The 11,314-nt window shown below is 61.3% G+C and overlaps 1 protein-coding gene across 4 annotated transcripts; it reads left to right on the top strand.

Moving 5' to 3' along the window:
- Window positions 1–3,016: 3,016 nt before the first annotated feature.
- On the top strand, window positions 3,017–10,931 carry CLDN19 (claudin 19). Of its 4 annotated transcripts, XM_042953165.1 has the most exons (5): window positions 5,368–5,720; window positions 6,746–6,910; window positions 7,020–7,104; window positions 8,887–9,039; window positions 9,794–10,931. In XM_042953165.1, exons 1-5 carry the CDS (start codon window positions 5,498–5,500, stop codon window positions 9,840–9,842), a joined length of 675 nt encoding a protein of 224 aa, XP_042809099.1. In that variant the 5' UTR covers window positions 5,368–5,497; the 3' UTR covers window positions 9,843–10,931. The 4 variants fall into 4 exon arrangements, with proteins under 4 accessions (XP_042809100.1, XP_042809099.1, XP_042809098.1 ...); XM_042953166.1 differs by lacking the exon at window positions 9,794–10,931 and adding an exon at window positions 3,017–3,270 and having other exon boundaries at window positions 5,594–5,720; window positions 6,746–7,104; window positions 8,887–9,151; XM_042953164.1 differs by having other exon boundaries at window positions 6,746–7,104; window positions 9,794–9,868.
- The last annotated feature ends 383 nt before the right edge of the window (window positions 10,932–11,314 follow it).

Genomic DNA, 11,314 nt, shown 5'->3' with positions numbered 1-11,314 from the left:
GTGCAGCCGTGGGCCAGACACTTAACCTCAGAGCGTCATCGGTATAATGGGGACCCCGGTGCTCGCTCTGCCCACCTCCTGGCAGTTGTGTGGCCCGGGTTCGGTATCGGCTGTGACAGCACTTCGTACACTGGAATGCTCTGGATGAATGGTAGGGATTATTATTAATCCCTCTCTGGCAGCGACCAGCTGGTCAGCAGTGCTCTGGCGTGATGCCTCCATGTCAGCCACATGCGTCCTGCTCTGCCGTCTGGCCTCAGAGTCCCCGTACCTCAGGGCCTTCGTGTGCAAGACAATGCACACCTCCGGGAGACAAGGAGCAGACAGCTCCCCTGGCCACAACCCAGTCTCTCCTCCTGGGCTTGAGATGCTGTGGGGTATGGAGTTTGGGAACCTGCACTCTGAGTTCTCATTTATTTCCTCAACCAGGAGTGATGTCCTGAGCGCCAGCGAAGTGCCTGTGCTGGAAATACAGTAGCAAACAAGTTCCTGGCCTCACAGAGCTTCTATTTTAGTGGGGGGAGACAGGTAACAAATGTGGAAACGTGTGCATGTGATCCCACATGTGTGTGTGACCTTTCAAGGTAGGAAAGAAAGCGAGTCAGGCCCAGAGGAGGCAGGGGCAGGGCAAGGAGGCCCACACAGCACAGAGTAGGCAAGAAGGACGGCCAATGAGACGGGCATCTCAGGGGCCTCGTCGGTCACTGTGGACGCTTGGGCCGTGACTCAGTGAGACAGAAGCCCTCGGAGGAGTGACAGCATCTGCTGACCTTGCCAAGGCCTCAGTGAAGGGTGGATGTGGAGAAGGGGCTTTGGGGCAAGGACCAGATGAAGAGACTGCAGCAGTCCTCAGTGAGGGAGGGGAGGGTAATGTGGATCAGGGTGCCGGCGGTGAAGGTGGTGGAAGCGATCAGGTTCTGGACCCATTTTTGAAGTAGAGCCCACAGGAGTTGCTGGTGGGTCGGGTGGTGTGAGAAGGAGGAACATCATGGAACATCATGAAGGCTTCCAGCACTTGGAAGAATGGAGCCACTTCCCCCTGACAGACTGTGGAGAGATGGCGCTGGGCATGGAACCGGGAGCCCGGTGTTACGAGTGTTACGGGGTTCAAAGAGCCTGTTGGGCCTCGAAGCAGAAATGCCAATGAGGCGGTTGGACAGTTTAGGGAGAGGAGGGGGGAGGGGCCAAAACTTTGGGAACCATCACGGCCGTGGACGGTGTTCAAAGCAGGGAGGCTGAGGTCAGCGTAGACAGGAAGAGGCAGAAGACTTGAGCCTGGTGGGGCGGCGGGACCCAACAGAGGATGGGGGGCCAGCCGCGAGCAGGGGAACCAAAAGGGACGGCGTCCCGGGGCGGCCGATGGCAGTGGCTCCCAGAGGAGGGGTGAGCAGGTGGCAGTGCTGCTGAGAGGCTGAGGGGATGGGAACTGAGGAGCCACTCGGGACCAGGTGACGTGGAGATCTGCGATAGCTTGGCCACATTCTGGAGAGGGGATGTGGATGAAAGGTGGGCTAGAGCGCCTCGCAGGAAGGGGAAGAGAGTGAAGTGGGGATGGCGGGTGTAGACAGCTCTTCTCAGGAAGGAGCTCAGCTCTACGTGGGGGCATCGGGATGAGCTGGCGGGAGACGTGACGTGGCGGAGCAGCTGCTCTTAAGCTGGGACACGGCCGCATGTGTGACCGTGCTCAAGGGCAAGGGGCGGTCACTGCTCCGCCAGTCACTGGCAGTCGTGTCCTGTTTGGTGACGCGCTCACCATAGGGAGAGAGGACACACTGATGGAGCATGAGCTTTGCCCACAGGCTGGGCTGGGCGAAGCTCACTTCCACCCTGGGAGTCGTGCGACCTCAGAGTGCGTGTCCTCCCCAGTAACGTGGGACCAGGGCCCTTACCACCCAGGATGTTTGACAGGAGTAAGGAAGGAATGCTCCATGCTTAGCATGTAGTGGAGACCCAACGGAACAGAAAACTACATCGGCCTGATTCTGGTCCTCCAGAAGTTTCCACAGTAAGGCAGATGATGACCTTTATACAATCTCACTGTATGCCAACCACACAGAGACAGCCGATTGTCAGGAAAGGCCAAATGTTTTCACCGTCCAGAGAACCAGGAAAAGTGCACGCAATTAGGAGCGAGGGCTGGTTGTCCAGGAAGCAGGGGGGTGATGGCAGGGTGCTGGCTGTGACTGCTTGGCCGAGCCCGGGCGAGAAGTCTGCTTGAGATGAAGGGACGGCAGGGATGGGAGACAACCCAGCCGACGGGAGGGAGATACAGACCTGGAAGGAGCTGGTCTCTGGCCCCCCAGGCCGCTGGCAGGGCTCTCGGCAAGGGTATCAAAGAAAGCCTATGCTCAGCGTTGTTTGGGGAGGAGAGGGCACCACCAGCAGCCACGCGAGTTGCAGAGACACCCTCCCGGCCCCTGGGTGAAGTGTGGGGACCCCCTCACTTCCTGGTTGTGTGGCCGGAAGCAAGTCCTCTCCATTCCCAGCCTGTGTTTCCACAGGAGAGCCTGAGTCTCGGTGGCAGGGAAGTAAGACCGGCACCACCTCCTGAGCCCCCAACACTTGAGGTGGCGGCTGCTGAGGATGTGCTGGATGGCAGCCGAATGAATCAGGCCCTCCTGGCTGGCAGTGGGAGAGGGCCAGGGAAACAGCTCCAGTGTTTCACGGGGAGGAAGGCAGAAACATTTTAATCCCCAAACCAGTCAATGATCAACACATATCTGCTAAGCAGGGCTCTCTGCCAGGTACTGCTGGGCACAGCGTGGCTGTGGGTCTCCAGCCACAGGCAGCCAACCCCGCCCAGGACGAGAGGGCAAAGGCGGGGGGTGAGGGTGGGAGTCTCACCCAGGTGGGAGTCTTTTAGAAGAGCTTTCATTAGCCACATTTCTTCAGGCATGTTATGTTTTCCAAAAGTACTTTTACCTATGATTTGATCCCTGTGACCGCCCCCCCCCCCCCGCCCCCGGCCCCGATGAACTAGACAGGGCCAGTGCTATTATCCCTATTTTATCTCAGAGGGGCTAAGGGACTTGCCTGTCACACAACTTTTTGGTGGCAGAGGTAAAGCCAGAAGCCTTGTAACCTAAGTGAAAGCGCTTAAGCAGGGACGTGTGGCACCCCAGGGCAGTTTCGAATTAGTTCCTGATGGAGGTTGAGTTGGGGCCCTGAGTGTTCCTGTTTTCCCCACAGGCCTGGGAGTCACTGGACTGCAGGCATAGCAGCGGACCCCACCCAGGAGCAGGATCTGGATTCCAAAAGGCTGGAACCTTGGTGAGGGAAGGCCCTCAGGGTAGGAGAGAACATTCTGGTAGAGCAGTCTTGAAACCTCAAGTAACAAAGAGGAGGGTTACACAGAAAAGCTTCAGAGGGGAGGTGAGCCTCATTCTGGACCACAAAGTGGCTCTGGGTCCCCAGTAGGAGGGAGGGATGCCCTGGACGGAGGGGTGTATAGGCATCCCCGTATACCCGAGGCCTCAGCACCCCCAGACTTTGCTCTTGGAGACAGCTATGTGACCCTAAGTGGCTCACTTCCCCTCTTTGGCTCTCGGCCCCCTCATTGATCAGAGTCCTCCTCAGAAAGGCGGGGTGTGGGGTCCATGTGGCTCTAGCGCACAGACCTGCTGCGTCCTCGCCCAGGGTAGGCTACCTCTCCACCTTGGCTCATTGTCAGTGGAGGGCCTGCCTCCACTGGGGCGGAGAGAACTGCCCTGAGGACTAGACGGTTCTGGGCGCAGAAAGGATGCTCACTTCATCCCCAGAAGTCTCTGCTCTGGGCTCCGGCGATGTCCTCTGTTTCCCCGGATCGTACTGTGTCCGAACTGTCTGCGGTAGAAACGGGATCCCAACCCACCCTGACTTCTCTACAACAGCTCTAGGCCCCCTTTGAGTTTGGGGACCCTCGGGGTGTCCCAGAAGCAGGTCTGTGTGTCCGTGGATCCACGTGGCCCTGGCTGTCCAGGCACAGAGGGGGCCCGGGGTTTGGAACTGCAGGCCAGCAGCGCCCACCCCTGCCCCCAGCTGCTGGAGCTGCAGGCCATACCAGGGGCCCACGCCCTGGGCGGGTGCACAGGGCAGCCATTGTCTGCGCAGTGCCTGGCACCCTCTCGTTTGCATAGCCACGTGAAGAATGTGAGGGAGCAGGCTGGGGACGAGTCCCTGCGGAGGGGGGCCGGGCTGTGGGGGAGGAAGCCTGCGGGTGGGGGTGGGGGGGTCCACGGCAGGACCCTGCTTTCCCCCAGTGCGGTCCAGGAAAGGCAGGTGGGCCGCTGGGGATGGAGGGGGCGGCCAGGAGGCGGGGCGCTGGCCAGAGTAGGAGCAAGATTGTGGCATTCCCCCTGCACCCACGCCTGGCGGTGCCCACGGGGCCAAACTGAACGTGAGGGGATTGCTAATGAGCTCGAGGAGAGTTAAACATTCCCCTGTTCCAGAGGGCTGAGCTGGGATGGGAGAGAGGAGGAGGGTGTGGGGAGCTAGGAGGGGCAGCCTGAACCCCAGGAATGTGCAGAGGCCACGGCTCCCCGCCAGGCTGTTCTGGAGCTGGAGGCCAGGGCCCCGTGCCTCCGGCCCCAGCAGGGGCTGCTAAACCAGCCAGCAAGGGGATTAACGGGGCTGAACAGTCTGCCTTCCTTCAGACTGATGCCAGGAGGTCAGTCCTATCTCCCACCTCCCCGACCAGGCCCCTTGCTGGCTGGCAGCCAGGTCTGGCCCAGCCTTGTTGGGGTCCTTCTGCCCCCCTCAGATCTCAGACCCCACAGTGCATATTCCCTGGCCTGGCCTCCCCTGTTTTTGATACATAGTCCCCCCTACCCCCAGAACCCGGGATTCCCTCTCCGCAACATCCCCTCCCCAGCCCAGTCTCTCCACATCTGGATCTGGCCTTAGAGCCCTCTCCAGAAAGTTCTCTCTGATGTCTAACTCTAGTCTTACCTGACGCAAAGTGGGATTCCATTTCCTTTCTGTCCTACAGAGGACAGAAAACCCAAGGGGCAGGTCAGCCAAGCAACAGCAAAGTCCATCATCTCAGGGCTGGTGCTGGGGCAGGAATTAAAATTGTAGGACATGTGCACGGTTGCTAAAGGGGGTTCCCCGGCAGGAAGGCCCTGAGGGCAAGCAGGGTCACTCCTCCCAGCCCCTCCCCTCTCTTTCCCTGGGAGGCGGGGCCGAGGCACCCACCTGGGCCAGGGCCCCACCCTCCACCCCCAGGGGGCTGGCAGGAGCTTTGCTGGGGACCCTGCCCTGGCTCAGGCAGCTGCTGTGGGCGGGCCCCTGGCCTTCCGGGCCCCTCGGCCTCCCCCTGCATTCTAGAGCCCAGAGCTTTTGCCTTTGCCGCTGCCGCTGCTGGGCTGCCACCTCTCCTTCTCAGCCTCTGGCCACTCGCCGCTCCCTCACCCCCCACCCAGTTGTTCCTCTCACCTGGCCATGACCCCAGCTTCCCCAGGGATCCTGGCCCGGCCCTGAGCCCTGGGACCTCCAGCCCCCTCCTCCCCTCCCCTGGGCCATGGCCAACTCAAGCCTCCAGCTCCTGGGCTACTTCCTGGCCCTGGGTGGCTGGGTGGGCATCATCGCCAGCACAGCCCTCCCTCAGTGGAAGCAGTCCTCGTACGCGGGCGACGCCATCATCACGGCCGTGGGCCTCTACGAAGGGCTCTGGATGTCCTGTGCCTCCCAGAGTACAGGGCAGGTGCAGTGCAAACTCTACGACTCCCTGCTCGCCCTGGAAGGTAGGCTTCCCACCGGCTGGGTGGGGGGAGGTGGGATGTGGGGGAAGGGGGGAGTCTGGAGGAGGCTTGCCCACAGCCTGCCACCTGCGCTGGGCCTCATTCTCCAGCCCCTATCCCTGTGCGTTTAGAAAATCCAGGCCAGCCCGGTGCTCCGTGGAGGGCAGGGGCTCTGGCTCTGGCAGCCACGATCCGAGCTCACCTTAAAGGAGCCACTACCCCTTCTCTGTGTTCTCTTGTCCTCATCTGTAGAGGAGAGTACAGGACTGTGGCAGGGTTAGCTGAGAGGGGTGCGTGGCACTCAAAGAGGCTCATTCCCTTCCGCTTCTCCCCATACTCCCTATGCAGACACACTGCGTGCACACACACCTTCGTGCCAGGCCTGCACCTAGACACGCATGCCCCCATCTGGGTGCACCGACCCACACTACACACAGGCCTGTGCACATGGCGTTTGGGCACGTAGGTCCCTCACCTCCTCCTGGGGTGCGGGGTTGAGCCTGACAAGTTGGCTTGTAAACGGGCCACTGGAGCTCTGTCCCTGGCTCAGGGCCAGCCCACCCACCCTCTGCCCAGGGCCCCACAGGCCCGAGTCGGGCAGTTATCACACGACCCCCCTTCCCCATGCCCATCCAGGCAGATCACCTGGCTCCTTCAGGGACCCAGATCTCCTGAGCTGCCTGAGGTCCAGGACTGACCTGGGTGCAGGTGTATACCTGCCGTGGGTGACTCAGAGGGCAGAGGGGAAGGTGACCAGGAGGCAGAATGACCGATAGAGAAGGCGTCCCTGCCCGAGAGCCAACCTGGGACGAGCTGGGCCTCGGACACCCTTGGTTCTTTCTTCTGCTGAATCTGCAAGGCCCCAGGAGGAACTGACCCCTACTGCTTGGGAGAAGGTGGGCCAAGCCCCAAAGGGAGGCCACCTGCCAAAGAGCAGCAGACGAGAGAACTCAAACTACCCTGCCGCTCCTCCTACCCCCCCTCCCCTCTTCTCCGACCACCTGCTCGGTCCCTCCCGCCCTGCCCAGGTCACATCCAGTCAGCCCGAGCCCTGATGGTGGTGGCCGTGCTCCTGGGCTTTGTGGCCATGGTCCTCAGTGTGGTTGGCATGAAGTGCACCCGGGTTGGAGACAGCAACCCCATTGCCAAGAGCCGCATCGCCATCTCTGGGGGTGCCCTTTTCCTCCTGGCAGGTGAGTGTCCCTGGCTCCCTCTCCACCATCTCGGTCGTGGCAGGTGGCCCCACTCTGGGTGGCCGACTGGGGCCAGAGAAGGGCTGAGCACTCCCTCCTTTGTCCTTAGGCCTCTGCACTTTGACAGCCGTCTCGTGGTATGCCACCCTGGTGACCCAGGAGTTCTTCAACCCCAGCACACCAATCAATGCCAGGTGAGTGCCAGGGCACGGCTTGGACCAGGGGACAAGCTGGGCCTCCCGCTCCACTGCCTTTGTCCAGCAGGGCACCTGGAGGGAGAAACAGGGGATGAGCACTGGGTGTCGCCACTGAGAAGCTCTGGAGCGGGGAGCCAGGCAGGGTGTGGCTGGGCCCTCTGAAGGGGCAGGAGGCCTGTGGAGGGCGCTCCAGGGGCTAAGCAACCCGGATCCAGGTTTAAATCCCAGCTCTGTGTGTGCTTGCTGTGTGAAAACGCAAGTTCCTTTATCTTCCTGAGCCTGGTCTCCTCCCTGTAAAATGGAGCTGGGACCCAAGGACCCAGCTCACACGTGGTTGTGAGGGCTCAGTGAGATACCGCGGAGAGGACTTAGCACAATGCCAGGGCCCTGGAGAGCACTCAGCAACCCCTTTGCTGTGATTCCCGCAGAAGGCAGCAGGTGCTTTGGGCTGGGAGATGGAGACTGGAGAAGTGGTAAGGGCAGATGTGGGGGGACCTTACGGCCATAGGAAGATTTGGATCCCCATCCTGGGGCGGAAGGCAGCCAACAATCCTGGCTGTGGCATGCAACGTTGGTGGGGAGGAGATAAGACCAGTAAAGTGCAAAGGTCTGGAGCAGGCCTTGGGGCTAGAGGCTAGCAGTGAAAAATACATTCAGAGATATTTAGGAGCTAGCATGACCAGGACTAGTAAGGCCGAGGGCATGAGGGCGGAAGAGGGGGCTCTGTGAAAAGCCTGGGCCCACCTGGCTCCAACCTCCCATCTCAGCTTGCCACAGTAGAGAATGGGACAGTCTCCACCCCAGACGTCCCAAAAGACCTTGGGCCCCGGAGTGGAGGGAGAATAGGAAAAGATGCTGGGGATGTTGCAGTCTGGAAGGCTCCCTGGAGAAGGCAAAGGTGTGGTGAGGGAGAAAAAGGAGACCTCAGGCATGGGGCTTGTTCCCTGGGGCTGGCAGTTCCAGCCACAAAGATCTCCAAGCAACAGGCGGCTCAGCTCAGAGACAGACACCAGCCTGGCACTCGTTTCTTATCCCTTCAACATTTCCCAAGGCACCCAGTATGCTGGCCCTGTGCTGAGCCGCGGAGGAACGGAGGAATCCCGCGCTCTCTGCCCTCCAGGCCCTCCCTTCAGCTCGGGCAAGCCCTGGGGGCTGAATGGCCATCCAGTGAGAGTCAGGGTCAGGCACAAGGGGTCAGGGAAAGACCCTGGGAGGAGGTGGCATCTGAAGTGGGCCCTTAAGGCAGAGGAGCGGAGCACAGGAGTCACAGACAGGGTCCCTCCAGGAGGGGGGCACCTCAGGCAAAAGCATGGAGGCGGGGAGTCCTGGGGGCGCTGCAGAGAGGCCAGGAGGCGGGAGACACGGGGCACTAGGTGGAGGGGCCCGCGCGCCCCAGAGGAGAGCAGGGAGCCCAGGCTGGGAGTTCTGTGGGTCAGAGGGTGACCAAGAGAAAGATGGCAGGGATTGCCCTGCTCCTCCCCGTGGCACTCGGCGGCCCCCCTGGACGCCCTCCTCCGGCCAGATGAGGAAAGGGGCCTGAGTACGCACACAGAGCGGGCCGCCCTGGGCCTGGGTCACGCTGGGTGATGCGGCTGTGCTGGGTGATGTCGGTGAGGGGGAATGGGGGGCATTCATCTGAACTTATCCAGAGAGACTGGGGAGGCTTGGGAGGCCCCTGATCTCAGCTCCCCACACCCTGCACGCCCCTTGGGAGGGGGGAGCCCCGGGACAGGGCGGGCCTGCAGCCACCCCTGAAGGCATCCTCCCTACCTCTTGCAGGTACGAGTTCGGCTCGGCCCTGTTCGTGGGCTGGGCCTCCGCCGGCCTGGCCATGCTGGGGGGCTCCTTCCTCTGCTGCACATGCCCGGAGCCCGAGAGAACCAACAGCAGCCCGCAGCCCTACCGGCCGGGCCCCTCGGCTGCTGCGCGAGAGTACGTCTGAGCCCTGCACTCTGCCGTCCCCTGCGCCACCCTGGGCGGGGCCAGTAGGGCACAGCGCATCCCCGAGCTGCACTGAGCAGCTTGTCCCCACGTAGGCGCCCACCCTGCACTCTAAGACTCAGAACCAGACAGAGGGCGGCCAGAGGCAGGACTCAGCCCGCAGGTGCACGTGCACGTCCAGGTACAGGCAGGGACCCGTCTGCACCACGCACGGGCACCAGCACGTTTCCAGCCCAGATGTCGTCACTTTCACGGGCCGCTATTTACTCATTGCAGGGCTACGTGAGGGCCTACGCTGTGCCGGCCCCGGGGACACGGCCACAAAGGTGGACCTTGGTGCCCCGTGACCTGGGGTGGCTACAGTCTGTCCCCTTCCCAGGCTGACAGGTTCCTCACAGCAACCCCACGAAGGGGGCAGTGCCAGGATGATGAATGTCCCCATGTTACACATGAGGAAACAGTTCAGAAAGACCAAGAGACGTGCTCGGCCCGCTGTCCTTGAGTTCAGGTCTCAGGCTCTTCCAGTAGATCCAGCACCACGTGCACATCCACACACAAGGCCAGGCCAGAATGTGCCCTTCCCCCACAACCCCCCACTCCCAGGAATGGGCCCCCGGTTGGGCTGCTGTGAGGGCCCAGGTCTGACCACACTGGCCAGTCCCTGCTCCTAGGCCTGAACCCCACAGCCCCTGCCCTGCCCTGTTGCTCACCCCACTAACCAGCTCTCCTCTCTTTTGACTTTCAGACCAGTTGTTAAATTGTCCGCCTCCGCCAAGGGCCCCCTGGGTGTGTAATGTCCAGGTCCCCAGCCCGACTGTCCCCCTGCCACACCTAGACTGTGTGTTTGGTATTTTTTGGAAAGAGAAGTGAACATCCAGTCTTGAGTGTGGTGTCCTTCGATCTGTCCCTGGCATGGCTACGATGGGTCCCTGGGTCCTTGCACATACAGATGGGGAGACAGACCTCCAGGGTGGGTTACACAGCACATCCGGTGCTGATCAGGGCTCCAGGAAACTCCCCAGCCTGGCTCTGACCTCAGAGCCAGAATGAGGGGACATTGTAGGAGCCAGAGTAGGGAGAGGTGGTCTGAGGCTGCCTGGGACTGTGGCTGGAGTCCTGTCCTCATGCAGAAGTGTGTGAGCCAGCCTGGAGGGGCTTTTGGTCTTGAAGTACAGATACCATGTTAGTATAGAAGGGGGAAATGTCCTCAGAGGGAGATAGGGAAAATTCACCCAGATCGGCACCTCACCTCGTGCTCGGGCCTCACCCACCCCAAACAGAGTCTCTGAGTGGCCACTGCCCTCTGCCATCTGGAAAGAGCTGACCATAACTGTCCTCTGCCTTCCCCCTGCCCTCCTCTGCCAGCTGTCTGGCTTCCTCCGACGCCTGTCTTGTGACCACCTCTCTCATCAAGTCACCAAAGCCCAAGGATGCAGCCCAGCCTTCTCCCCCAAGCTTGGCCTGAAGGAAGTCTGACAAGATGATGGCGGGCACGCTCCCTGGGGGTCGGGGATGGGAGGAAAGGAGCAAGCGGCGGAGGGGCTGTGGGATTATGGGCGCAGGGCCCTGGGCAGGCAGCTGCTGGGCGTCCACAGGCTGCCTCAAGAGAGGCCGTCGCCTGCAGCCTCTGGCGAGAGGGGTGGGCAGCTGACCCTGCACGGGTTTAGAGTCCCGGCTCTCGAGTTATGAATGAGAACGACACGTCTGTCTGGGGGCTGGAAGCTATAATGCAGCACTTCCTGCCTGCTTTCAAGTCACCCGGGGACCCGGTGCCCAGGTTCCACCCCGGGCATCCAGACGGAATCGGCCTAGGGTAGACCTGGCACTGAGTTCAGGCAGCTCCTAAGGGACTGCGCTGTGTGGGCACCTCGGTGAGGCCTGAAGCTCGGGGCTGTCGGGCCCACATTTCTCGCCACTCGGAGGGGACCTGCCGAAGAAAGATGAGAGGAAGCCCTGTCTCCCTCCGCCTTTCCTGCGTCTGGGCTGCTCCATGGAGATTCCCACACCTTCCCAATAAATACCGCCTTTTTGCCGAAACAATTTTGACTTCTGTCACCTATAGCCAAAAGAGCCCCAACCGACACCAACTTTGGAACCCGGAAATTGAGTGTGTGAGTGAGGGCTCCTGTCACGGGCACTGGCTGAGCAGGGTGGGATGTGGGGCCCAGACGTGCCACCTCTCCCGGTTCCCCAGGACCTCTCTCCTGTCCGCAGCCGAGGATTTGGCAGCCCTTGCTCTCTGGACACAAGGCACTTGGCCAGGAAA

This window comes from Panthera leo, chromosome C1 (assembly GCF_018350215.1).
Source record: "Panthera leo isolate Ple1 chromosome C1, P.leo_Ple1_pat1.1, whole genome shotgun sequence".
NCBI lineage: Eukaryota > Metazoa > Chordata > Mammalia > Carnivora > Felidae > Panthera > Panthera leo.
Note: the sequence above shows the minus strand (reverse complement) of the source record. Positions and strands in the feature narration are given on the sequence as shown.